Source organism: Neospora caninum, chromosome V (genome assembly GCF_000208865.1).
Source record: "Neospora caninum Liverpool complete genome, chromosome V".
In the NCBI taxonomy this organism is placed as follows: Eukaryota; Apicomplexa; class Conoidasida; order Eucoccidiorida; family Sarcocystidae; genus Neospora; species Neospora caninum.
In genome coordinates, this window is record NC_018391.1 from 177,583 (window position 1) to 204,848 (window position 27,266).

Below are 27,266 nucleotides of genomic sequence, written 5' to 3' on the forward strand. Positions count from 1 at the left end.
TGCTCGAGACAGTGCCGCGGAAAGCCCTGGATTTGGTGGATTTTTGCGAATCTCGCACGTCTGTTGCTCTCTGTGTTCTGACGTCTTGTCCCTTGCGTGATCTAATGCTTGCGAGCCGTGCCTTTCCTCCGAATGCCAATGAGCCTCCCCCTCCAGGACTTCGCTGAGTCTGACGCTTCTTTGTTGCCGTCCTGTGAAAGATCTGTAAGCATCGAACACTAAATTTGTGAAACGCGCTCTGGGGCTGTCCGTCGACTGGTTCCGTCTCTGCTTTTCAGTTGATAGTTACAGAAGGCGTACCCGCGAGAAGGAAGTAACATACCGTGGCACTAGCCTCTTGGTCTTGGCTTCATAACTGCGTAAAGCCTTCAGTCAGGTCCTGTGAAAGATGGCGTCACTATCTCCCTCTCAACCCGTCTCTCCTTCCTTCTTCTCTCCGCGACTCTGTGTTCGTTCTGTCTACGGAAAACAGTCTCAGGAGAACATGAGCAGCAAAGTTTCTCAGATCGAAGGTGCGTCTGCTTCCCACTTTCGGAAGGCCTTCCAGGCGCCTGTTTGTGCCTCGGATCGCCTTTCGCCTGATGCTGCCACCTACACTCTAGGCGACTCGTCGAGCACCGCCGTTCTTACTTTGCCTCTCCTGTGTTCGAATTTCGACGGGCGGATCCCTTTTTCCCCCACTCCATCGTCTTCATGTCCCTCGTGTCCCCCCCCATGTGGCGGGAATGGAGCAGCGTGCGAGTGCTCACTCCCCCAAGCGCTCCCGTGCGCGTCTGCCGCTCTTTCTGTGAGTGTTCTTTCCACCTCGCCGTCAACTGCGCCTTCGCCCCTTTCCGAAAGATCCTCTGTTCAGTCCTCTCAGGCTTCTGGATGCGCAGAGTACACAAGCGCCCGAGCTGAAGTCGCGAACAGCCCGATCTCCAGAGTGCGAAGAGCCACCGGAGGCTCCCGGCCGTGCAGTCGACCCCGCCCTCCGCGGTTGGCCCCATCCACGACCTCTGAGAGCAAAACTGCCTATTCCGACGGGAAGCAGCGCGTCTCGGGAGCTTTGCCTCCACATTTTTTCTGCAATCCGACGCGTTTTTTCTCGCTTTTCCCCGGCGTCCACCGAACCCCAAACGGGAGGGAAGGTGGGCGCTCGGATGCAAACGGCGGGAACTTTCCTAGAGCTTGCTCGTCGTCCCTCCCCTTTGTCAAAGTAGGTTCTCCTCACTTCCGTCTGTTCGCCGCAGCCCCATCCGCCTCGGGCTTCTTCACGCTCCCTTCCGTAGTCCAGCCTCCCGCGTCATGGCGGCAAAGGCGGCGGACAGCTTTTCTCGCGCTCCTCGCTTTTCTTCTCTGCCTGTTCTTGCTTTTCGGCGTCCTTTTGCCCAAGTCACGAGTGGAACAGTGGACCAACGCGGTGCCCTCGGCCCGGAGGGAAGCCGTAGGGCTGAGCAGGAACCTTGAGCTGCCAGCCGCCTTCCCAGGAGAGACCAGCAGCCTCGCGGCTCTCGGTCGCCAGCAAGAAGGTAGTCATGCAGGCCCCCGACTTGACCCAGCGAGCGGGGGAGGCATCGACGCGCACCTCGGGGTGGACGGAAAACGTCCGTTTTCTGCAAATCGATTGCTTGCAGATCAGGAGCCGACAGGGTTGCCGTCTGCGTTTGGCGAAGGCAACACCACAGCTGCGGTCTCTGTGCCCGTTCCCGCGAGTTCTCCACAGTCTCTGGATCTAATGCATCTCTCGAGTTCGATGGATTCGCGGCAACCGGTCCTCTCTGCGTCGCTGCCTTCGTCAAGCTCCACGTGGGCCCTGTCTGCGCTAGCGTCTCTTCCCCCGGTCTTTCTCTTCCTCCTCTTCGTTTCCATATGCTGCTGCCTTGCGTGCATCTTCATTTCTTCCGCCCTGGTGTACAAGCACCTCACCAACTACTACGAGCCTCACCTGCAGCGCTACATCTGTCGCATCTGCCTTGTGGGTCCGGCATTTGCACTGGCCTCTCTTATCTACTTTGCTCACACCCTCCTGAGTGTTTCACCCCCCGCGGATCGTGCCTCTTCTGCCTCCTCTAGCTTCCGCTCGACCTTCGCCCCGTCCCCTGACGCGGCGGCCAGAGAAGGTCCAGCCGCTGAGAGCTCTGGACAACCCATCTCCTCGGGGTTCTTCGAAGGCGTGGCTCGGGCTTTGCTCGGAGCTGGAGAGCCAGGGCTGTCCGGAGCCCGAGTTGAGGAGGTTTTCATCGACTTCCTGAGAGACCTCGCCCAAGCAGTCGCCCTCTACAGCTTCCTTGTTCTCATGATCAACTGTTGCGGTGAGTGTGGCGCGTAGAGTCCACAGGCGATAGCCCCGATCGAGACAGCCCGAAACACGGGCACCGTCTAGACACGAAGCCGCGGAAACCGCATTCATCGCCCCTTGCGAACAGGGCTTTTTGGCAGCTCTACCTTTCACAATGATCTGGAGAAAAAAGTGTTCAAAGTGTTCCTGAAACGCCTTCCTAGGATGCTGAAGGATGCCACTGCCCCTCCACTGGTTCTTGCCTCAGCTTGTTCAGTGCATGCTCCTTTTCCCCCTGCGCCACGGGGCGTGGATTCCGTTTCTCTGTCTTTTCACCGAGCCTCAAATGGTTCTCGGCGGCTCGGCGTCTGCCTGTCTTGCCATATGCGCTCCTTGGTTGTGGACTGTGCCTTGAGTCAGGCAACGACCGATGCATCTCCCTGACCCTTGCGTGTAACCCGACGTTGGTCAACCCCGTCCCACCCTTCAACTTCTTCATTCCTTCTTTCCATCCAGGACCGCACATTCTTCGATACCTCAAAGTCGGAGTCATGCAGTTCGTTCTTGTCGTGCCTCTCGTCGGCATCATCTCTCTTCTCCAGGCTGTCTCGGCCAAGCCTCCCACCGCTCTCTTCGTTCCCTCCGCTTTTCCTCCCCAGCAAGTGGATCAGCCGGTCGTAAACGAGACGTCGGGGACGCCGGGGCTTCGTTCTGACAACCTGGGAGACATCCTCCCCGCTCCGAGCGCACTGTCCAGTATCTCTTCCCCAGTGCCTTCTCCCTCGCCCGACGCGTACTGTGGAGATCGTCCGTCAGATTGCTTTGCTCCCCTTCCAGTCGGGTGGCCTCGCCTCTGGACGCTCTTCTCCTGGGTTCCCGTCTTCCTGTCCCTTCCAGTTGCCCTCCCGTCTTCACCAGGAACGGACACTGTCCATCGCTCGTTGCCGGGGGATGACGCCTCTCAGGTGCCCCGAGTCCCGGTCGGTCCCTCAGCCAAGCTCAACCGGAATCTTCCAGCTTCGTTAGCAGACTCAAGCGAGGATCTCAAATGGTCACATTTCCTTGGCATGCCCGGGATTACCTCCGTTCTGCTCCTCGGATCAGTTTTCATTTGCATGCTGTCTCTCCTTCAGTTCTACCTGTGCACGGAATCGCTGCTGCGGCCTTACAAACCTCTGCAGAAATTCCTGTCTATCAAGGTGCTCGTCTTCTTTCAAGTGTGGCAGCGCCTCGCCATCCGCACGCTCCTCAATATAGGCGTCATACAAGGCAACATCATTTTCGAGGCCGAGCAGATGGCGGTAGGTTATCCACTGAGAAAAACAAGACCGGGGAGCCTCGCCGTCTACCCAAGAGGTGGAGCGGCGAAAGAGGAAGCCGCAATCGAGTCAAGAGCAACGGATCGAAAAGCGTTAACGCTCGACGCAAGGCCAGGCACGTACTGGCCTCGCTCTGTTCATTTTAAGGCCTCGGCCGTGTAAACCTCCCTGGCATCCCTGTGCGGGGGAGCGCTCACGTCGGGGCGCCTCCCGACACCACGGGACTCGTCTCTTTTACCTGTGCACGCTGGATCGTCAAAACGCCTCGGGCTCATGTGTACCAGGACGTGGCCGTAGCCCTTCAAGAGTGCGTCGCTCTTCAACACAGGAACCGACAGCCTCCACTTCCTCACGCACATCTCTCCTCCACCTGCCATGCTTGGCCTCGAACAGCAACGGCGGAAAGCCGTGCTCCTCTCTGCCGTATGTGTCGCCGTTCGCGGCCCCGGCAGTCTAGGGAGCCTGCAGCATTCGGGCACAACCGCGGCGCGTGTCTCAACTCACGTGTTTGTCTCTGGGGTGTTTGCTGCCTGCAGGATTTGTACCACAACATCCTAATGAGTGTTTGGATGGTGTTTATCTCCATCAGCCACGTCCTCTGTTTTCCCGTCAGCGATCATCTGCCGGAAGTTGCCGGCGGAAGTGACGCCTTGAGCGTCGCCCCCCCGAGTGCGTCGTTCTTCCAAGGGTGCGTAAACTCAGACCAGCAGCTCGACCACGAGCCCGAGTCGAGAGGCTGCAAACATTGCTGGAAGGGCATGCGGCGAGACCAACCGGGAGGGAAAACCCATGATGCTTGCCGTAGAGTGGGAAGGACACCGCGAGCGTGTGTGTTGGCTCCCATAGGTGTTTATAACTGCCCAAATAGGCCCCGATACAGGTACCAGCGTACATGCCGACTGTAAGCAAATCGTTCTTTCCCCGCTTTGTTCCTCGCTTTAATAGGAAAGGAACTTCCTGCTGCAACCGCACGGTCGAATCTTTTCAACTTGCGGCCCGCACCAGAACGCGAGCTCTTGGAACTGCCACGAACAGAAATTTGCCTCGCTCCCCACAGCTATAGTCTCCGTTCCGCAAAACCGTGGACGCCGCATTGGTGTCTTGTGCTGGTTCGCTGTCGTCTGCGCAGTTTGCTCGAAGTTCTCCTCGCCGTCGACGTCCTACAGGATGCCCGCGAGATTGCCTTGCTTCCTCACCGGTCTCTCGACAGGGCGTGCTCGATTCTCCACGAGCAGTGCGTCCAAGCCGACAACGAGTTCCAGCACCTCCTCTCTCTGGATCCAAAGCCCGAGCTGGAACAGTTCTCTTCTTCGCCGTACGTGCGCACGCGAAGTCAGGGGACCGGAGACGCCCGGACACCGGTTTTTTCCCCTGAGGACACTCCCACTGGTGCGCGAACCCTGAACCCTTGGCTCCGACGGGCGACCACGGCTTTCTCCGGCTCCCCTTTGAGCGGCGTTTTTCGCTCCCTGGGGCCGCTGGAAAAAGGCGCAGAAGGCGCGCCCGACAACAGCGTGGAGGCCGACGAAAGCGACGATGCCGACGGGGAACCGGAACACCTCGACACGGCCTGCGAGCTCGGCGAAAGGTCTTGCAGCGACGTCCTCGTGCGCTCAGCGCCGCTCTCGGAATCGGAAAGAGAGCGAGTCCACATTCTCCGGTCGCTTTCGTTTCCGTTTGGGGACGCAAAACCAGCTGCGCACGTCCACAGGGACGAGAAACCAGCTGACACGCATCTGGCCCGCCCCCTGGACAGCCGGTCCGCGGCAGCAGGCATACCCCAGCGGCCGCCGCGAAGACTGGCGAGCCCAGAGACCGACGCCATGGCGACTGAAAGAAAGCGGGGAGACGAAGAGGGAGTGGAGAGCAGCGGCGTGGCGAATGACGCGAAAAGGCCAGGGAGCGGCGGAGCACCCGCTCGCGATCAGCCGAACGACACGGGAATGAGTGCTGCCCTAGACGCTGCAGTCCGTCGGGCCCTTCCCTTTTTTTCGGATGGGAGTCGACCCGAGTCTGTGGCTGGGTCCCCTTCCTGTCCCTTGCTTGCCGGCTCGGGTGGAGCCGGCGAAAGCCGAACGCTCCGCCTCAGCCGCCATGGCGAGCTCGATGCGGACAGCGACTCGGACGGCGAGGCGCTGTGCCCACCGGCGCCTCCGAGTTCGCCGGTCTCCGGCCTGCCGTCTCCGCGTCTGACTCCCTACGTCGCGCTGCCTGCTCTCAGCAGCTCTCTTCCTCTCGACCGTGCTGCGTCATCTCGGATCGTCCGCAGCCCGCCAAGGCGGGAAACGCACGGCTCTGCGTTTTCGGCGTGTCCCCATTTCCTTCTCTCACCTGGACATGCGTCCATTTCGCGTGCCGGGTCCCTTCCTTCGCCTCAGAACCAGTCAGGCTTCCAGTGGGAGGGCCACCTTCCTGAGGCCGTCTCACAGACACCGTTTTTCTCGCCCGCCTCCTGTTTTGCGTCCTTCGTCCTCGGGTCCTCACGCAGAAACTCCTTTGGGACCGGCCGCCTGGGCACCCCTGCCTCGCCGTACTCTCCCCTCGCAGCCTCAGTCGCCGCTTCAGTCCCGGGAGCCGTGCCGTACCCGCGGAGTGCGACTGGTCGCGCCGCCGTCGCCGCGCGCTTTCGTGTCGCGTCCAGCCCAACTTCGCCTTTTCACCGGTTTCCCGCGGCCGCGTTGGCCGCAGCCCTCGGCACAGATTGGCCAAGTTCTCCTTTCTTTCTGGAGGAGATTCCCGAGGCCCCGAGTGGCGAAGAAGGCAGACTCGACGGCGCAGTCAATCCCAGAGGTGAGGGTCTCGCGAACCCGACGGACAGCACTTTTCCTGGCACTGCACATTCCGGGACGGGCTCCAGTCGGAGTGAGGAGGAACGCGCGGTGCGACAGTGGCGAGAGGAGCGGGGCAGAACGGAAAGCGGAGAAAACTTCGGCCTGGCCAGCACAGAGGGCTGCAGGCGCGACCTGGCCGCAAGCGAGACCGAAGGAAGAAGAACTTCCCTGGAGAGGCCCGCTGCGCCTCACCAAGGCAGTCGGCATTTCAGTCGGGAGACCGCGAACGCGACTTCCAAAGAGAACAGAGAGCGTCTCGTGTCGGCTGGAGCTTCCGACCACAGCGCCGAGCGAGACGATACCCCGTTCTCCAGCTTCAAAAATCGGAGCTGGGCTTTCGCCGACGCGAGGAGACAGCCGGACCCACCAGCCGCTCCTGCATCTTCCTTGCTGGAGGCCGAGCGAGGCTGGTTGGTTGGAGACCCAACAGGAGTGGAACCGTCGGGTCTTGGCGGCGAATTTGGACGGAAGGGAGAGACGCCGCGTATGGCCGAAAGTGAAGAGGGCGAGGCCAGGCAACTTCCCCGAATCGTGAAGGGGAAAAGGGGAATGGACACGCGGAGAAGTTATCTTGGTGTGGACACGACGTGCCCGAGCCTGTGCCGTTCACGCGAACAGGCGCCGACTGTGTCGCGTGCACTTTATGCGGCCGCTGCTTCTCAAGAAACGAATACACAGCGGGCGAGAGTGTTTGGCAAAACATGCGGCACCAGACAGAAGGGGGCGACTGCGGTCGACCTGGAAACTCCTATTTTTTCTGCGACGCTGAGGGCGGGTCCTCCCTTGGGCGGATCCGGCCCGGAATTCGGCGCCGACGTCCGAAGCCTCCAACGACGGTCGATCCCTTCTGCGAGAGCGAAAGGGGAGGAAGAAGCGGACCAAGGATGCTGGACTGCAGAAGACGAGAGGAGTGGAGACGGAGCTGGAGCCGGTTTTGGAAAGCAAAACGGCGGGGAGAAGAAAACGATGGGCAAGCAAACCGACCTGGAGGCGGAGGGACGGGGCCTCGGGGACGAGGTGTCTAGTCAGCCTCCGCTGCCCGCAAAAGGGTTCGACAGCGGTGGAAACGAAACGTTTTGTGAAGGGAAGAGGCGAAACCGAACGCCACAGAAATGGGAAAACACTCCGGCAGGGAGTAGCGAGAAGTTAGGTGCACCAAACGGAAGTCGTGAAGAGATCAGTAGCCAGGCCAGTGAGAAAGAGTTCAGAGGAAGCGGTCACGAAATGGAAAGGCGGTGCCAGTCGAAGGTTCGGCTTTCGACGCAAGGAAAGACGAAAACAGAACAGTCAAACTGCACACGGGGACACAGACAACTAAGGGAAGGACGCCTCTTTTCCACTGAGAGGTTGCCGGGGACTGTTTCAGAGGGGATCGCAGCGCGGATGCTGTCTGAAGCGAAACAGGACCACGGTGACACGCACAGAATGGGAAACGAAGGGATTCGAGAAGACAGTCAACCTGTAGCCGAGGCTCGGGAGAGCTCTGCTGGTCATCAATGGTCGACAAGACATCGCGGTTGTGGGCGAGAACAGGGAACGGAAAGGAACCCCTCAAAACAATTTAGGGATGACGGAGAGGACGGTATTTGGGCTGACGCCGAGAGTATGCAATCAACCCAGAGTCCCCTGAGACTAGGTTGGAGTTGCGAAGTCGAAGACGAGGACGATGGCGACAGTTCGTTCTATTGAAGAAATCAGAGCCTCGAGTGGACGGCCAGTTCAACTAGCTAACAGTCGAAAAGACAGAGATCCTTCCATCATAGCGCGTGTTCCCCGAATCGTTTTGGGGCCAAACCCCCCGCTGCTGTGCTGTCCGAAAAACTCTAGAGAGATGCGCCAAGTCGCGGACGTGACGGCAGTCCCCCGTTCTTCTCTATAAACGCGCACAAACACGCCTCAGATGCTTCCTAGTTTTTTTTGCTGGGGGCTCTCGATGAACTCCACGTGTGGACCCTTGGATTTCTCGACGTCGGCGGCTCGACGGGTTTGATCGGTGAGCACTTTCTGAGACCGCATCAATTCCGTAGGGCCGACCGGTAAAGAACTGGCCGACAGATTAGGGAGTCTTCTGCTCTTTCGAGTCAAATCATTTCCGGGTCGTAAAAACCCTTGAGCGTGCGAGAGAGTGCTCTCTCCAGTGAACGGAGTTACCGTACGCGGATTCGGCGCGCAGACTTAAACACATAAAGTGTGGCCATTCTCGATGGCGTGTATCAGGGTTCCTCGTTTTCCGGTGATTCTGGAGCATTCGCGCATGCTGCCCCGTGGCGGTGAAAGAGGGGGAAGCTAGGCGTTCTCCCAAGTGACGCGTGTGTGCCCGTGCAAGAGACAGGTTCCCATCACTTACGAACGGGAAACGTGAGGCGCCGACTCCGCAGAGCGCGTCGCCTGCGTGTAGGACCAAGGCGAATGTCCCCCCCATGGCTTTTAACGCACAAGATGGCGGTGCCCCATAAGACAAGCGACTCAGGGCGATCCCTCTAATGGTACCTATTTTGATTTGCGTTTCAGAAGCCTCGATGTCGTGTCACCGCAGCGGCCACGTAGAGAGGAGGAATCTAGCGCCGAGGCTGTCCAGCTTCGTTTCGCCTCGATCCACTCTTTTCCCTCGAGGCAGAGAGCCTCTCGTTTCTCGGCAGCGCTAGAGGAAAGGGGTAACAAGAAGGCTATGTATAGAAGAAAGAAAGGCGCGTGGCGTGTAGAAGCGGAGATTTGTGTTTTTCGTTTCCTCAGAGGCGACTCGTGGCTCTACGTGGCATATATGCCGAAGACCCACCCAGGGCGCGCTGCGTCGGGAACAGCCGTTGTGATGGAGTCCTGCCTTTTTTAAAAAAGGGTTGTTTTTCTTCTTGAATTCCAGAGAGAGGAAGAGACCGAGGAGAGAAAAGGGACGGAGACGACGGAACGCGTCGCGGTTCTGTCTGGTGTCTCGGCGCTGTCTTGGTGTCGGAGGCGAGGTTGAACAGGGTGTGCATGTCTTGTCTGCAGTGTTTCGGGGTTCTCCGTGCCGCTTTCCAAAAGCGCACTGAACAAAAAGGACATTCCTGCGTATTCCGCGCCATTTCCCGTTTTCTGGAAAGTCAAGGAGAGTGGAAGACGCACGCGCGGCGGCGGCGAGGACTGATCTTTTCTCGGGTGCCTCCCTCGATACTGGTGGTGTCTCCCGTTTCTGTCTCGTGTTCTTCGCTGCGAATCAACGGTTTTTTCGCCCAGCAGCGTCTGAAGCTGCTCATTTGCTCGCTGCCCAGCGAACGATGCCACTAAAATGTGCAGTCCTCAACCCCCCCTGTTTCTCCCCTTTCTTTTCCTCGTCCTTCTTGTCGGGCCCCTAACGTGTGCTGCGCTGTCTCCGCAACCGCTGCGGACTGCTCTGCGCTCCAGACTGCGCCCGGTCGCCGCATCTCCATTCTTCGGCCAACAGAGAACATTCGCAGTCGCCGCGGAAACCGTCTCTTCCACTGCTTCCCCTAACCTCTCTCTCTCGCCTTCTCTCCCGCCCTCCCTCTCGCTGTCCTCCCCTCGCCGAGATGGCGTTCCGCCCTGCTCTGCCGATCGCCAGCTTGCGGACCTCTCTGGATCGCGATCGCGGCGAGGCAGAAACTCTAAACGGGAGAACACGCGCGAACTGCGGGCTCTGTTCTTTGTCCCCTCGCGGGTGATCTGGCCGCCGCTGCACTGGAGAAGTCGCGAGCGAGGCAACGACGAAAGGGAAGGGAAAGAAAGGCCTTCCTGGGCAGCGCGAAGTGCCTGGGGACGACAACCCTTCCTTTATCCTTTGCAGCTTCGATCGCCCTCCCCTCTCCACGTCCATCCGCGTGTCGCTGTGCCGCACGCAGATCCTATGAGCCTCCGTTCCGCCGCTAGCACCCAACCTGCGTGGCCGCGTGCGTCACTGACTTCCTCCGCTCCTCCGTCTCCGTTCCCTCCTTCTTCTGCGCGCTTCTGTTCCTCTCCCTCCGTTTCCTCTTCATCGGAGTACTTTTCGCGTTTGTCGAAGGCGTCTTCGCTCTTGCGGCTGCTGTCGCTGTCTCCCTTTCCCCCGACGTCCTCGCTCCTCTCTCTGGGTCCCGTCGTCTTGAGCTCGCCATCTTCGCTTCACAAGAAGTTCCGAGGCCTCCCTGCGGGGTCGGCGGCTTCGCACGACCTCGTGGCTGTCGCCGGACGCATCCAGAGCATCCGAAACGGTGGCATGTTCATCGATCTCTTCAGTCCGTGCGACGAGGCGAAGCTGCAGCTCTTTGTCTCGCTCAGTTCTGCGTCGTCCTCTCAACTTTTCTCCGAATCTGATGAAAAGGAGATTCCTGCGCACGACCTTAAAGGCGAGGCAGCGAGACAGGAACAACCAAGAAGACCTGAGGAAGTCCCTTCCGTCGACGTCCTTCCCTTCTTGGACCTTGGTGACTTTCTCCTTGCGCGAGGCCGCATCCGGCGAACACAGAGAAACGAGCTCACTCTAAACGTTGAGCGCTTAGGCGGTCTCCAGCTGGTCGCCAAGCGCCTGTTGCCTGTCGACCTCTCCCTCTCGCTGTCTTCGCGCCCATCCTCGCCCTCGGCCCCTCGCGCTGTCTCCACGAACGCTTCGCCACAAAGGTGCCTCAAAGGAGGGAAAAGGCGCGCAGGCGAAGACACTCCTGTTCTTTCTGCAAGCGACGTTCTTCCAGTTTCCCAGGCGTCTTCGACTTCTGCGCTCGCTGCGGGCGTTCACGCGCATGCAGACGCCCAGCAGCCGGCCTCAGTCTTAGGGTCGCCGTGGACGGCGCTGCCTAGCAGCATCATCGATTCGTTCGCTTCGCTTCCTTCTCCTCAGCGCGACGCCCAGTTGCTCCACTCCAGTCGCCTGCGAGAGGCGCTCCGGCTCCGATCCTTCATCGTTCAAACGGTGCGAAGCAAACTGCTCTCGGAGGCCTTCCTGGAAGTCGACACGGCAGTGCTTCACGCGGCTGCGGCGCCGCACAGATCCAAGGAGAAAGAGGCCGAGAACACAGATAAGATGCAGAGCAAGGGCTTGGAAACTGCATGCGCCGGAGAAGATCTTTTGGGGAGAGTCAGCCAGTCGCCAGCGCAGACCAAGGAACTCGCAGGGGCGAGCTGCCAAGAGAAGGGGACCAACCAGACGACTGAGGCCAGAACCCGAGACGGGAACCCGGAAGAGAGAAGCGCGTCGACGGCCCGACTCTTCGAGTCGTATCTCCATGCGGTAAGAACTCTCGATTCTCTTTTTGATTCCTGAGAAATCTCGGTGGGGACGAGAAGCCAAAGCGTCCGAGAGTCCCGTGAGCTTCCATCCGCTCGTTCCGCGGCCACTCGGTCCTTCCTTCTTTTGCCGGATCTTTCTCTGCTCCCTGTCTTTGATTCTGGGGCCTTTTTTGACTGCGCGGTGAAGCGGATTTCTGCTCTGTTCCCCGATCCTCGATCGTGGTTGCTGCGTTTCCATGTGGCCGTTTTTCCCAGTTCCGCGTCGGCGTTTCCCTTCGTGGCTTCGCTTCCATTTGCCTGTCTTGTTTCCTCACCCCACGCGGCACACGTCTCTCCTCGGCGCGGGTTTCGTCTCCATTCTGCACTTTGTGCTGGGCTCTCTCGTCGCTAAGACTCTTCGCCCCGATTTCGTGGCTATCCGTCCGCTGCTGTCACTGCTGCCTCCAGCTGGACCTTCCCGTCCACCTGAGAATCGCGCCTGAACTCGCGCTCAAGCGCCTGGTCGTCAGTGGCATAGCGGACAAGGTGAGAGCGGCGCTGCTATTTTTGAAGCCTCGTCGCTTTTCGGCTGCAGGAGCAGCGAAGGCACCAGAACAAGGACACAAGAACGTCTTCGCAGTTTCTTGTCTTCCAAGCATGTGGCTCCACGCAGGGCCTGAACCAGCCTAGTTCGGAAGGCCGGTCGAAGGGAAACAAGACAGAGATTCTCGAGTTGAAAATCAGACTACGGCGCGCGTGTGAGGTCTGCTCTCGCCTATCCTCAACCGCGAAGCCCGACAAGAAGTCTTCAGCCAGCGGGGCCCCCATCCGAGCACCTCCTGTCCCACACGCAGCTATGTCGATCTATCTGTCTATCTATTCACATGTATTGCTAGATGATGGATTTAGATAGATGGACATATAGATGTACTTGTAGGTGTTTGGGGTAGATGTGTCTGCCTATGTAGATGCGCATTTGCGTGTGTGGATGCGTGTGTGGGTTTGTTTTTTTGCGATGTGTTTTGGATCGCGCAGGTGTTTGAGATCGGGCGCTGTTTCCGAAATGAGGGTATCTCGTGGAGGCATCAGCCGGAATTTCTGTCCATGGAGGCGTATGCGACGTTTTGGACCTACGAAGACATGCTGGCGTTGACAGAAGAGATCCTTCGACTCTGTGCGGCTCGGGTGATCTCGCTGAGGGCCCCAGGCGCGTCGCCTTCGGAATCGTCTTCGCCCTCGCTGTCATCTGCTCCCTGCCTTCCGCGGTCTCGACCGTCGTTCCTCGCCTCCCTGTTCTCTCTAACTCCATGGGGAAGACGAAAGTCGAAGGCGAGCGCAACTGCCATCGGGGAGCGATCAGCCGACAGTGCTCCGAGAGCGGAGACTCGAGGGGGTTCCCACAACCGAGAAATTCGGATTTCTTGGCAAGGCCACGAGATCGACCTCTCCGGCCCGTGGAGAAGGATGACCATGGTAGACGCCCTCCGGGAGTACACGGGAATCGATTTTGAGCGACTGTCGCACCAGGAGGTAAGCACGTTTCTTCTCGGGCAGTCGTTCTCGCCGGGAGAGTCCATACCCACCAAAAACGTCCGCCACAAGGCCTCGAGGTCCAGAAGTGGGAGGCGCCAGCGCCCTGGACGGCCGTGTTGATTCCGAAAGCGTTGCAAACGCAGATGTCCAGAGGTTTGCAGGCTGATATCCAGCGCTGCGAATGACAGCTCGTATCTCGGTTCGTGTTTCTGGGGACGCCAGGACCGCTCCCCAGCACAGTGTTTTGCTGTGCGTCAAGCGAAGGGGGAGATTTGTGCGTTCTCGCCACTTCACTGTTTCACTTTCGGGGGTCGAGCTGTCTCTTCCGCTGCATTTCGCACTTTCTTAGCTCGGCTCCTCTGGGCGGTGCCTTTTGCTCTGCGTTCGCGAATGCTTCTCTCCGCTTCGTTTCGGCCCCGCTGTCTCAGGCCGTTCGCGCAGTTGCGCTGCGTCTTCAAGCGTGCAGTCGGACCGCGCAGGAACGTTCCTCTGCCGGTTCCTCGTCTCTGTCCTCTGAAGAGCAAGAGAGTGCCGACGGCGCCTGGGCGGCAAGTGTGAAGAAAGCTGGCGCGAAATCGTTGCCTCCCGAGTGTCTGACGTCGCTCGAGGAACTCATGGCTTTCGCTTTCAAGGAATGGGTAGAAAAGAGGCTCATTCAGCCCACGCACATCGAGCACACGCCTCTCGCCCTGTCGCCCCTCGCTGCAGAGAAGTTCACGAAAGACGCAGGGAACGACGGAACGAGGCGCAGACTTCCGGTGGCTGAGAGATTTGAGACGTACGTCGCAGGCATGGAAATGGCCGACGGGTACTCAGAGCTGACGGATCCTCTCGAACAGTTGAAACGCTTTGCTTCCCAACGAAAAGAAGCGAAGACGAGCGTGGACGACCACGCGGATGCGTGTGGTGGACTGACACCGGAGACACAGGACACGAAGAATCAGGCGGAGGCGAAAGCCGATCGAACTGTTCCCAACCAGGTAAGGGTTTTCTGGCAAACAACCGGTCTGTCACCTTTGTTGTATATCTGACTGCGGAATTGCCATGGAATAGATACACCTACAAGTACAGGCGTCGGTCCATCTACTCACGCCTGCGGCGCGCGTTCCGCCGGTTTGCTCCACATGAACTTTCATCCGATGTGTGTTTTGACTGGGGTCCGAGGTCGGACAGCTCCACGAGACACAACTTGCTTTATTCGTCTTTCTTTCCTTAATGGAGTTCGTGAGGCTTCCTCACGCTGTGGCCGCTTCCGGTCCCAAACCGAAAATGTAGGGCCAGAGCAGATGCGTGCGCCCGTTACCTGCAGACTTCTTCCGCCTTCTGTTCTTTTTGAGTTTTTCGTCGGCGGCTAGTGTACGGACCCTTCACCATGGCGATGAAGCTGTTTTTGCTTGTTGGCGTTTCGGTTCAGGAATTTATCGCAGCGCTAATGCTCGGCCTCCCCCCCACGGCTGGACTGGGCATTGGGCTCGATCGTTTAGTGATGCTGCTGACAGATGCGCCTTTGATCCGAGACGTTGTTCACATGCCGCTTCGAAAAAGCGTGTTCTGAGAGTGAAGAGCTGCCTCAAAGGTCTTTCCTGGCCCTGCAAATCGGTGTGTTTCACGTGTCTGTATGGTTTTCAGACGATCGAAGTGTAGCTCTAGATAATAGATATTGCACCCGCTTACCTTTTCGCTTCTGCATTTCCCCTGTGCATGTGGACATTCGTCTGCTGCATCTTCGATGTTTGCTGGGTCGGCATAAACACAGCACGTCCAAGCTCCACCGAATGGCGTAGACTGCAGCTGCAGCTAAAGCGGCGACCGTATCAAATGCAAACTCGGCCTTTCAATTGCGGTCTCTTCTCCGCAAGTGTGTGCACACATTTGCACAGGGGACGAACAGTTAGGTCACTCAACATGCGATTAAGCTGCACGCCACAAGTTCGTGCCGAACCGCTCTCCACGCAAAGTGCGAAAGGGGGGGGGGGGGGGATTTCTGAGGTAACTTCTATCCCGTCCCCTGAACACTGGCTTACCCCTCTAAAAATTATTGTCAACACAACAACACACGGGTGCCTTCACCAGTGTCCCAGCGCAAAACAATAGGGGCAGTAGGAGCTCTCATATATTGGCAAAGGCTTTGAAACTTCGGAGTTCCAGTGTAGGTGCGGCAGCCTGGGGGGGACTACGGCGGTGGACGCCACACCCGATACCCTCGCATATCCCTTGATATGGTAGAACCGCACCGCTAACTGGGAAACTGTTTCTTTGTTGCGGAGCCGTCCTCGAGGGCGCTTTCCTCCTTGGTGCTTTGATAGAAATGATTGGCGTCCGAGGGCGGTTTCGCGTCTCCTGGTTGTCTCTGACAGTGATTCACAGCACGCCGCTTCTGGGAAGACTAGGAAACTCGTGAGGTTCCTTTGTCCGTGAAGATGGTACACTATGTGATTCAAGAAAATCTAGGGCGTTTCAGCAATAAGGAATCCGTTGCGTCACACGCGTTTTCGAGAAAAATGAGAAAAAGCTCGATTTCTGTTTTTTCCAAGGGAGAGCCAGCCTACCTACCGGGATGCACGGAGCGTCGGGTCGTGTACCTGGCTCCGTTAGATTAGCTTTCTTCAGCATTCCAAGGCGGTTAGGTGACAAAAACAGCCTGTCCTTCTCGTTCAACTTGATGGTGGGACAGTGTATCATGTCAGGAAAGTCGTCTTGAATTGCAATCGACGAAGGCGAATAGCGACTTACTGTTTCTCGGACGGGGTTGAGACCGTCATCTACAGCTAGTGTGGACAGAGCTTATTGACTGCACCGATGGTGTGACTCAGCCTCTCAAGGCAGTCTGGCGTTGTGAACATGTGTGTGCAAAATATGGGCGTAAACACAAGTCCAGACATGCTTCCGTGCCTAAACACAGTACCGTGTGATCGTCCACGTCACCGCTTACGTGGTCTCATGCTTGTTTTCCGCGGGTTACTGCAGCCTCATCGTTAGTTTTCTCGCTGTTCCATCACCGATGCTCTCTGTCACCTTGAGGAAACCTTCATTGGCCTCGTGATCAACGACCTCTTGTTTATGTTCCGTCGGTACCCCCCCGATTTACCGACGCACCACGGTTCTCACGAGACTTTTTAGCGTCTTCTATGCGCCAGTTGGAGCTGGGCATCACCCTTGCCATGTTTCTCCGTTAGATATTTGTCTATATGTGCATATTCATGCTGTTTTTTTCATCAACAACATCGAAATGCATTTCTTAAACTAAAGGTGTCACCGCGCGCAGGCCCTGTGTCCAGGAGTCGCTTGCTAGGATCGCCTAGCAGGGGAACTGAGGCTCTTTACACCGGCGATAATTGAGCAGTCTTGTTGTCGGCATGAGAAGCCATATTTCTCGCCAGTTCCCAGGGCTCATTTGTCTGCGCTTCTTCGAAGAAGCCTTAGAACGACAAAGCGAGACTCAATTGTGCCTTCGTCTGTGCGCCATCTTCGTCCGCTGTCGATTGCTGCAATGGTGCTCCTCACAGAAGTGGAAGGGGAGTTCCACAAATGGACTTTTCCCGTTTCCTCGAGAGAAACGTGACAAAACTCTCGGAGTCTGCTCGGAGACAGTGGTAAGCTCTTTTTTCAGCCGGTTGGTGCCTTTTTTTCCATTGCTGAACTTCCCCTTTGGCTTCCGTCGACAGATTCCTTGCACAGGAGCACTCAACTCTCGGGCGTTGCAGCAGCACTGGACTCGGCATTTTTGCTAGCCACACAGCACAGGTGCTGCCCCAGATGACCATGCCAAAGAAGAGTTTCTCTCGAATATTCTCTCGTTTCTTTCTTTTACTGGTCTGAGGGTTGCCGAGACAACGCGGGTTTCTCTTGCAAAGGCGCTTTATCGTTTTCCCACAGGAAAACCTCATGATTTTTGCTACACAGCGCAGCTTTTCGTATCAGTCTGGGGCTGGCTCGGGTTGAGTGTTGGCGTACCCACACGGCTTTTTTCGTACGTTTTCCGGAAAACGGAAATCAGGACCTTTCCGCGATCCTGCTCTATGCCAGACTCGCATTTTTCCAGACAGCGTCTTTTTCGATGCCTCGCATCTTTAGCTCGCGGTCCCAGTCGGGCGAAGCTCGCTAACTCGGTGTTTCTCTTGTGAGTGAATGACCTAAATTATCGAGTCCGGAAAGGAACGTATGCACATGACAAAGTAGTAAAACGGATTTCGTTCCCAGGAAAGAATTCGAGCGCAGTCTGTCTTCGGCGACAACACACACTTTCGTGTCTTGAGGCTTTGCTTAAGAGGGGGAGCCCTTCTCGTTGAGTAACGGAAGCTGCATGTGACTCCAGTATTCTGGGCTTTCCTCCCTTCTTGTCAAGCACGACATGCGACACTCTGCCATGACCGGGTGCGTCTCTTCTTCAGTCCTGTTCCGTCTGCGTCATGCTTGTTTCCACGTGGAAGGAACCCCCCTCCACTCTCGTTTGACCGTGTGACTGCCGTTCTCGAGAGACGAGATCTCGTTGAGGATACGCGGTGCGGGTAGTAGTCTCCTCTCCGCCCGTGTCGCCGTTTCGGTTTCTCTCCTGGAAAAGGAAAGAGACTCCAGTCCTCGTACGCCAGGGACGCGCCTGCTTTGCCTGCTCTTCCCCGCCGTTCGGTCAGGCCTCCTTGCGAAAAAGGCCACAACTCCGTCTTTTTCCTAGGCACGTCGTGTCCGTTATTCGTTCGATTCCCGAGCGCGTTTCCATCGCGTCTCGTGTCCTTTTGCGGTTCGTGGAGGCTTTGCGCTGCGCACGCCGCTGGGGCCAGTGCTGCTCGGGTGTCGGCGTCCGCGCTGGCGCATGCCCGGGGCGTCTTGCTGCCCCGTTTCCCCCTGGGTGTTTTGCCGGGAAGCCCCTCTCTGAAGCGCCCCTTCCCCCGTAATGCGAACTTCCGCTGGAGCTCCAGCAGGGTCGGTTTCCGACGCTGGTCTGGGGACTGCGATTGCGCTCGCAAAAGAAGCTGCGGCGCGTCAACTCGCCGGGGGGAGGTCGGCGTTGGAGGAGTCGCGGTTCTCGGGAGGGCGACGCAGAAGCGATGACGCGTCGAGCGCCTCCAGACGCTCGCCGTCCTTGTTCACGAGCAATTCATGCGACAGCGAAAGCCGCTCCCTGTCACGCTACTCATTTTCTTCCTCGTACCTCGACCAGGAAGATGAACACTCGTTCGACTTTAGCAGCAACGCGAGCGAGTCGAGCTTCCAGAGCTCCTGCGCAGGGCGCAGTCAAGCGCGGGCGCAAGACAGGAGCTTCTTCGGAAGACCCGAGGACGAGTCCGCCGCCCCAGCGATTCCTTCCAGGGTGGATGTCGTCATCGTTGGAGCTGGCCCCGTGGGCCTCACGCTCGCCATAGACTGCCAGAGGAAAGGCCTTTCCTACTTGTGTGTTGATGTCCGACAAGACATGGTTGGGGACAGCCGAGCCATTCTACTGCACCCGAGAACTCTCGAGATCATGCAAGTATGTGCTGCACAAAGCAAGCAAACCTAACCTTTGTCTCTTCTCGCTTCCGGCTTTGTAACGCGTCTCCCTGGGCATACCTGGGACCCACACACCGTTTGGAGTCGCCGTTTCCTCGACACACATTCCACGCCCTATCCTCCCTCTACGCGTGTGAGAGACCTTCAGGCTTGGGGACTGTGTGTGAACCCTAGGTACCCTGAAGAGTTATGCATACGCATGTATACGCAGCTCGCGATATGCAGTGAGACTCAGAGATATCCGAGATGATCTAGAGCGTATCGAATACAGAGAGACAAATATACAAATTAACCAGATCGACGCAATCATACACCTATATATACAAGTATATATGTATGTATATATATATATATATATATAGATTGGTATAGATACGTGGTCTTTATCACAGGAGGATCATCACTGCGGGGAGAATACTTGCGCACACGTTCAACGGAGTAGGAGTTTTTAACGGTGGAGGACGAGACTGAAGGGGCGTCGGGTCCTTGGACGTGAAGTGCTTTTCTTTCCTGTCTCAACCTGTCTCCGTGTGGGTTGTTTTCGTCAGGACCTAGGTGTCGCAGACGCTCTTATTCTTCGCGGGATTCGCCTGCGCGGTCTCCGCATGTTCCTAAATGGTGCACTCGCTTCCGAGACGCCTCTCGGGCCCCTCGTCGTCCCTCCCCAACAGCAGTCTGGCGGCGTGCCATTCTCGTCTTTCCCCACTGCGCTCTTCTGTGGAAACGGCTCTGCGGGGAGAGACCCGTTCTCCCCGTTCCCGAGGGTTTCTTCACCCTCCACCAGCAGCTCCACACCCTTCCCGTACGCGGTCGTCCTCGATCAGAGCGCCACAGAGGCGATTCTGCACGACAGACTCCGGCAGCTCGGAGGACATGTAAGTCGATTAAAGACCTGAACGGAAAGAGAATTGTCGGCCAGAACACGGAGCAGAAAAGGGAGGCAGGTCCGGCGAGGAAGAGAAAGAGAGGCGCGGGAGCGCGAAGAGCCAAAAGCGAGAAGGGCTGACGAGGAAGAGGAAGAAGCGGAGGAGGTGCGGGTGCGGAAAGAAGAGACTTGAGCGACGACGAAGCCCGCAACAGATGGACCTGCGAACGAAGCAAGACCAGAAACAGAGTGGAGGGAGGCGCTGTAGTCGGGTGGGACCGTGTCTTTTTCCTTGTTTCCCCCGTGTGGATATTTCCGTTTCCCTCGAGGTGTAGGCTGTCAGACGGGTGTGCAGAGAAGGCGCAAAGGGGTGAGTTGTTTCTTCGCGCCTCAGTGTCGCACCACCTTTCTCATTTCCTTCCTCTCTTGGCTTCGTTCTCCCCTCTCCGTTCTCTCTCAGGTTCACCGCCCGGTGGCGGTGTGGCGCCTGGAGCACCAAGACGTCGAAGAGCCTCCTTGCTTTCCACCGGTTCCCCTTCGTCGGCGACGGCGGAAACAGCGCAGATCGCGGTGTAGATCTTCGTCTGCTGTGGAGCGAGAGAAAGACAGAAACCCCGTGGCGTCTCATCTTGAGGCAGCCAGCGAGCGCGAGGAGGGAGGCGGTCGGCTGGGACCAGGGGGCTGCGCTCCGGCTGACAATCGCCGAGGCGGCGACACAGGCGCAGGGGACAAGCTTGCAGAGAAAGAGACAAAGCGGGCGACTGAGGGCCGGGGCGAGGACGCCCCGACAGGGGACGCACAGCGAGTGGAGAAGGACAGAGAAGGCCTGCAAGGTTCTTGCGACACCGAAGAAAAGGCGAGACTGAGGGAGTCGCGCCAAGGAGAGAGCGAGGCACACCCTGCGGGCCCCCACGCAAGTCCGCAGCCAGGACGGGAGTCCGAGCACGTCAAGACACTCCGAGCCAGCGACCTGCCGTTCCTGGACTCGCGAGTGAAGACCGCCGAGCGGCGGAGGTTCACAACCACAGCCGAGCCCCAGTACTGGTCCGGCCGAGCACAAAACGCCGTGCCTGTTGCGACCGGATTCCTCATCAACGAAGAGCACGAGGACGAAGAAGACATCGACGGATACCCTGTCGTCGTCCACATGGCGAAACTCTCCGATGTCTTCGGAACAGAAGACCCCGCCTTCATTTCCGTCAGGTGCCGGTACGTCTCGCACGAGGACTCCGAATGAGCGAGGCAGGGGCGGAGGGGGGGGGGGGGAGGGACAGACGCGAACACGAGACAGCCACGAACGAAGGGATCAACGCAGGCGGAACTGCAGAGATCGAAAGGGGGCTGCACAGAACGAAGACTCCATGCACAACAAGACACCTGCACCGTTCTCGCCAATGCATCCATCTATGCACATATACTTACATATATATATATATATACGTACGTATACATATATATATATATATATATAGACGTATGTTTCAGTGTAGCACACATCCTTCTGTGGACGAAGAAGATATCGACGAAGAGTCACCGTCGTGGAAGGAGGAGTTTGTCTTTTTTCTCAGGTACGTCGTCGGCTGCGACGGCGCGAAATCGATGATCCGGAAAGCGTCCAGTATCTCGTTTGATGGTGAGATTTGCGTTTGCGGGTTTCCGCGGCGGATCGCGTTTAGGCCGCTTTCGGCCGGTCGAGTCTCGTATGCATTTGCTTCCACGGTCTCTCGCAGTGAGCATCCCGAGCAGGAGACGATGCCATTTGGGTGCATGCGGCGGGGCGCCAGTCCCTGCTCGGTTTTAAGGCCACCCCTTGGGGTGTCTCTGGCCGGCATGTGTCCCCCTCTCTGTCTCGCCCTCCCGGAGCTGCTCCTTTTTTGTCGCATTCTCTGTTTTCAGGCACATCTCGTGCATCCGAGTTTCTTCTGGCGGATTTGTCTCTGGACTGGTCGAATCTGAGCAGCGGCATGGATCACCAGGAGGTGTCCTCGCTCGCCGATCCTTCTCTGGTGATTCCGGACCCGGCGTGGCCCGAGAAGGAAGCGCGTATTGTCGCTTTGCATCGTCTGCTTCGCAATTCGCCTCTCGATCGCCTGAATCTCTTTCTCTCCGACGAAGGCTCTCTGCTTCTCACTCCGCTCCTGCCGCCGTACTACCGCCTTCTTCCGGGCGAGTCTCTCGTCTCTGGGGACGATGCGTACTCCCTGTCGTCGCTGGCTCGGACGCCGGTGCGCTCGAACTCCGAGGAAAGCGAAGGGGGGTACGCGACATCCACGGGCCAGAGGGACGAACGAAGCGACAGAGAGACCGACGGAGACGGCAGGATCGGGCGGCGCGACCGGGAGAAGGACGGCGGCTTGGGAAGAGCCACCGCCCTGCTGGTGCACACTGAAGCGTCGGGAAACCTGCGGTGGCGAATCATGGCGCTCAGGGAGTCGTCTTCGGCAATCCTGACTGCTAGCCAAGGCGGCCGAGGCGAGGGCACGGCTTCGCAGAGAGACGCCGGCGCCGACCTGGAGGAGGGCGAAGTCAACGGGAGGGACTTGGACAGAGGACCCGGCTCTGCAGACAGGAGGAAGGGGGCAAACACGAGTGTATCGGAAGACGAACTCGTTCACTTCATCGAAAAGGTAAGCAGTGGCGAGAAAACGGGAACCAGCCTCACCCTGCGAGCGGCGAGCGTCTTGGTGGTGTTGCGGTGCGTGAATCCGAGAGGGAATGGACATTTGACGCTGCGACCTAAGGAGGAAAGAACGAAGGGAGTCGCATGCAGCGACTCCCCTCCGCCAGAAGCCGCACACGTGGTGTACAGCAGCCCAGTCAAATGCCTCGCAGGGGTGTATGTTTTGCCCAAAATGTCTCTCGGCACCTCTACGCGTTTGGAAGGTGTGCGCGTCTTCTCCGGGACTGGGCGCATCCGGAAAACAGCTGCATGCAAACGGATCGCTTAGCACGTGCAACCGATTGCGATGCGGGTCTTCACCCCAGTGAAAACGCGAGTTTGCCGGTTGCTGCCTCCGTTTTTCGTCCAGATGATCCCGGCGACTGTCGTTCGACGCATTCACTGGAGTTGTGCGTATTCCGTCGGCAGCCGCGTCGCCACTCGCTTCAAAGAGCGCAGGTGCTTCCTCGCCGGCGATGCTGCGCATTCCCATCCACCTTTCTTCTCCGAGGGTCTAAATCTCGGCATTCAGGTGCGTGAACATATCGCTCTGTCGAGGACAAATCCCTCGGCCCCGTAGCTCCTTCGCAGAGGCTCGCTCAAACAGGCAGGTGTGCAAGCAGTCTACCTGCGTGTACATCTGCGCTGGGCCGGGACAGGAAAGAACCTCTGGACGCTGTCTCCTAGGAGCAATGAACACTCGTGCGCGGAGATGCTTCTCCTGGCGTCAACGCTTGAATTCGGCGCAGAAGGCAGAAGAGAGTCTGCCTTCTCCGGTGTGCGGTTTGTCTTTTCCCAGGATGCCTACAACTTGGGTTGGAAGCTGGGCAGCGTTCTGAAGGGCGGAGCGAGCACGCGGCTGCTTGAGTCCTACCACCACGAGAGGCATCAAATCGCCAAGGAAGTCATGCTGCGAGCGGGCCGAACCCTCGATTTCATCTTTGGCAGTGGAGGAAAACCTTGTAAGGCACATCAGCGCAGATGCCCACGTGTTCACCTGTTGGTGTGTGTGCCCATACCGTGGCGTAGAGCGCCCGGCCCAATGAGTGCATGCTCGCAGAGAACCGCTTGAGGCCTAACCCGTGCGAGGTTCCATACCCCGTCCTAGAGCTTCGCCAGGCGTTTCTTTTCGATCTTTCCTTTTTCGTCTGTCACTCCGCCAAGACACATGTGCCTTGGCTCCGCGCGCGCGCCTTTATCTCCATAACGGCGAACCATCTGTTTACGGCGCGAAAACGAGCACTCTCTGTGGAGGGGTGATGCGGTGACTGCGTTGCCGGCCTAGAACATAACAGATGCAGAATAACTTTAATGTCGGAGCATATTGAAATCCAACACTTTTTATTGTCTTTTAAGCAACCCAGTGGGGTGATTTTGTGAAACGCCTTTGTGTCTGTGCCTGCTTGGCGTCTTTTCTCAGCGTTTCTGTCACGCTGCGTCTTGAAGGTCATGGGCCCTCTCCTGTCTCGCCTTCCGGCTCTTGCTGACGCTGTGTCAAGGAGTTTTTCTGTCATCGATGCAACCTACCAATATCCTACGTAAGCGCGTTGACGAAACAAGACAAAAATGATTGAGACTCAGGGGCACTGAGACGTTGCCGATGTAGATTCTTGCCCGTCTGCGACCCTCAGAGGTTTTTCTTCGTGGAGACTCCTGTTCTGCGTTGTGTGTCTCTTTTTCCCTGCAGCGACGTCCTTGGCGTCGCCGGAACGACCTCCTACGCTTCTCTGGTGCCAGGCATGCAGGCTCCGGACTGTCTCGTCAAGGTCACCGAGGTAAGTATCCAACTCTTTCGATGTTTTGCTCTCGGGAGGCTTCGCTCAACAGGCGATCGCCGCACGTGGGGATGAGTCGGAAATGTGTGGAGAATCTGTGTCTGGACATATGGGCGTATTTAGTCAGAGCTGAGGAGAAAACGCGACGCAGAAAGGAACGCAGGACAAGCTCTAGATGTTCCAGGAAATGCTTGTGATCGCAGCCTTCTGCAGACAGACGAGGATGCACCGGCACTGAAGTCGAACAGAAAAGAAGAGAGAGAGAAAGAGTGGAAAGGAGATCTGCTGTTGCCGGTGCGTGGCCAGGATGCGCAGACACTTTAAGACAAAAGCACTGCATACGCAGATATATATATATATATATATATGTATATCGTCATGCCTGTCCATCTTGTTTGCCTAGGTCGGAATATGCTGCGCTCGTGTTCACTGTAGGCAGCAGACACACAAGGAGGAAGAAAGGAAGCAGGAAACGTTTGCGTGAAGAACAAAGACTCCTCGCAGTGAGGTATTTGGAGTTCCGGGTGTGTTGCGTTGGTGTATTTGGCGTCTCACAGATCTACCCCGAACGGAGCCCTCTGCCTCCTCCAGCGCCTCCTACGTATCTCTATGAACTCCTCGGAAGCAGTCAGCACGTTCTACTTCTTCATATCCTTCTCCTGCCCGCGGGTTCTCGTGTTCGGAATGTTTTTGGCTGCGAAATGCCGGGCGCGCCTCTCGCGGGTAAGCCTCTTCTGTTTCACGTTTCGTCCCCTTTGCGCGCCTGCGTCGCTGGCTCTCTACAACCTTCTGGTTGAGCTGGATGTGTAGATAAGGCCCTCTGTGCATTCCCCTCTGCGCGTTTTCGGTCCGGGAATCTGCGCTTATCTCCGCCCGTGCGCTTCATTCTGCGGAATCAGGCACCTGTAGCCCCAGACGTAGATTTGACGCGGGGTGGAGAAGGAGAGATTCCCGTTCTCTCTGAGTTCGGTGCTCTTCTTCGTCTGTCAGAATCTGCACAAAGAATTCTCTTAAGATTTCTGCTTCTTCCCCCCAGGCCGGTCCATCGAGTGCGGCCTGCTTTTGTCGGCGTAAACACAGAGACGTATGCATGGCACAAGTCCCTATATGCGTGCACGTATATCGACATATATATATATATATATATGTATATGTATATATATGTATATATATGTATATATATGTATGTGCATTGCCTGGTAGATGTAGGCGTCGTTCGACGTGAACCGAGGACTGTCGGCTATGTTTGGCGCTCATCGTGTGGGTCTCGTGTGTTTGTCCTGTTCTGTCCCTGCCGCCCCTTTCTGTCTTTGCTTTTCGCGTTGCTGCTGCGTTCCTCGCCCAATGCTTTCCGCTCCTCGGTCTGCCGGCGGCGAATCCAGCGCGTTACAACGCCACCTGCTTCAGCGCACTGACGCGTCTGGCGAGGCTGGCAGTCCTCGCGAGCTCTGAGCGTCGAGGGGTAGGCGTTTCAGGCGGTCTGCTCCGAGCTCTTCCAGAGACTGACTGGTTGCACACGGCGAGCGCGTGCCGCTCCAAGGTTTCTCGGCACAGAGACCGGAGAAGGTTGTCGGGTTGTTTGCGCATTGTTTGGTGTATCCACGGGTCTCTCGCTCCGCCTCACACGGTCGCTACAGCGACATCCATCACCACGGCGCTGCCGCGAGACTCGCTGCGCTTCCGAGGGGGCTCGGGGAACGTGTGGTCTGCTTCCCCGACCCAGTCGTTTTCGTTTTTTCGGCGTTTCAGCTCGGCGAGTGTCGGGGCTCCGGGACTCCCTCTCTTGCCGCTGTTGGGTCTCACCGACGCGGGCGAAGGCCAAGAAGGCGAGAGGAATTTCCTTTCCGTCCTCTCCTCTGCAGGATCAAAGCTTTACGCGCCGTCATCCGAAGACAGTGCACACGAGCGAGAGCCGAGGAACGCGCACGCGAGGTCTTCAGGCAGCTCCGCTAGCTCCACGCATTCTGCGCCGTCCGGCGAGGGCGACAGACACGACAAAGTGAGTGAAGCGTCGGACGCGGAGCGTCCAAACGGCGGCGACGCGGGTTCCGGAAAGGCAGAGCAATCGGATGGCGGCGCTTACGGCCCCATGTTCTCTGGGTCACTCGGTTCGCTCTCGGGCTTTTTCTACGGGAGACAGTCCGCGGGCCCCAAGCCTCGAGAGAGCTCGCCAACCTCGTCGCCACGCTACAGCAATCCGCCCCTTTTCTCCCACGAGTCGAGAGCGCGCAACGACAACGACGCCGACGCGACGTCCACATTCTTGCTGCGCAGACACCTGCTCGACCTCTTGCCGTCTGGAATCTTGTCCCAGCTTCAGGGTCCACATGCGCCTCATCCGTCCCTCCTGCTGGTCGACTTCGTCGACGAAGTCGCCACGAAATTCGGTCTCCGGCTGGTTCCCCCCGGTTCAGCTTACGCAGACACGCGAAGCGGAGCCTTCACGTTGATCAGGCCTGACGGCCACGTCGCTCAGGGAGGGTATGTTGGCGACGCCATCGCGTCCAGGGCTCTTCTTGATTATTTTATGAATTACTTTTGAAGGCGAAACACAGTCTTCTCGCAACACCCAGTGTCGCGACCTCCCCACCCGCTGTCGGGCACCAGGCTACCGGCCGGCTGTGAAATGTGAGTGTATCCCGTTTCTCGCCAGCACACACACACACACACACGACAGGGTACGCGGGTAAACAGGTATTTTATGGGAGCGCGAGAAGTGCTGTGCTGTTTCGAAGCCGGGGGAAATTCAAGGAAGAAGTCTGTGGAAGGACGAGAAGGGGATAGGGCCGTGTGGACGTGGGGGTGAACCGTCGCGACGTTGCGTGCGTGCCGCAAGGCTCAACCCACTTCAAGAAGGGGAACTTCGAAGCAGACAGTTCCTCTGTAGGCGTCGCCACGCCGAATCAACTTCAGTCGCCCGACAGGGATGGCACACTGCGGACGTTGAAGCTTGCTGTCGCTTGCCGACGCCTTCCGGGGCCTTCCGTCATCCAAGCATTTAGGTCGATTAGAGATACTGACAATCCTGGCAGTTCATTTCAGGATATGCCCATCGGTGACGGAGACTTGCCTGCGAATGGGAGAGTCTCTCGTGGAACCGGGAACCCGATCTAAACGGCGATGGTTGTAGCGATGGCAACAGCAACAGTCGCCCCTGTGGATCTGGGGCTGTTTGAAACCGTGTGCACCTTTTGTCCGCATAGACGCTCCCCTTTGCCTCTTCTTTCGCAGTGACAGAAAACGTGAAAGTGATCACTATTTCTGCTATCACGACAGCAACAGCTGGAGGACTTCCTCCCAATGGCCGCAGGGGCTACACACACGAGCAGGACGGGACGCGTAGACCCGAGCAGAGATGGTGT

The 27,266-nt window shown here is 57.7% G+C and overlaps 2 protein-coding genes across 2 annotated transcripts; both read left to right on the forward strand.

The window, feature by feature from the left end:
* Positions 1–484: 484 nt before the first annotated feature.
* NCLIV_012460 (Lysyl-tRNA synthetase, related) lies at positions 485–14,673 on the forward strand (the record flags this gene model as incomplete). Its single annotated transcript, XM_003881432.1, has 10 exons — positions 485–512; positions 1,233–2,294; positions 2,681–3,561; positions 4,116–4,267; positions 4,709–7,602; positions 10,247–11,607; positions 12,054–12,131; positions 12,621–13,115; positions 13,547–14,098; positions 14,533–14,673. The coding sequence occupies 10 exons, from the start codon at positions 485–487 to the stop codon at positions 14,671–14,673; spliced, it is 7,644 nt and encodes a 2,547-aa protein (XP_003881481.1).
* A 2,796-nt stretch (positions 14,674–17,469) lies between these two features.
* Positions 17,470–26,529, forward strand: NCLIV_012470 (putative FAD-depdendent monooxygenase; the record flags this gene model as incomplete). Its single annotated transcript, XM_003881433.1, has 13 exons — positions 17,470–17,492; positions 18,225–18,585; positions 19,154–19,480; positions 19,931–20,679; positions 21,039–21,103; positions 21,367–22,097; positions 22,500–22,661; positions 22,929–23,091; positions 23,550–23,667; positions 23,817–23,904; positions 24,462–24,627; positions 25,542–26,385; positions 26,460–26,529. 13 exons carry the CDS (start codon positions 17,470–17,472, stop codon positions 26,527–26,529), a joined length of 3,867 nt encoding a protein of 1,288 aa, XP_003881482.1.
* Positions 26,530–27,266: the final 737 nt, after the last annotated feature.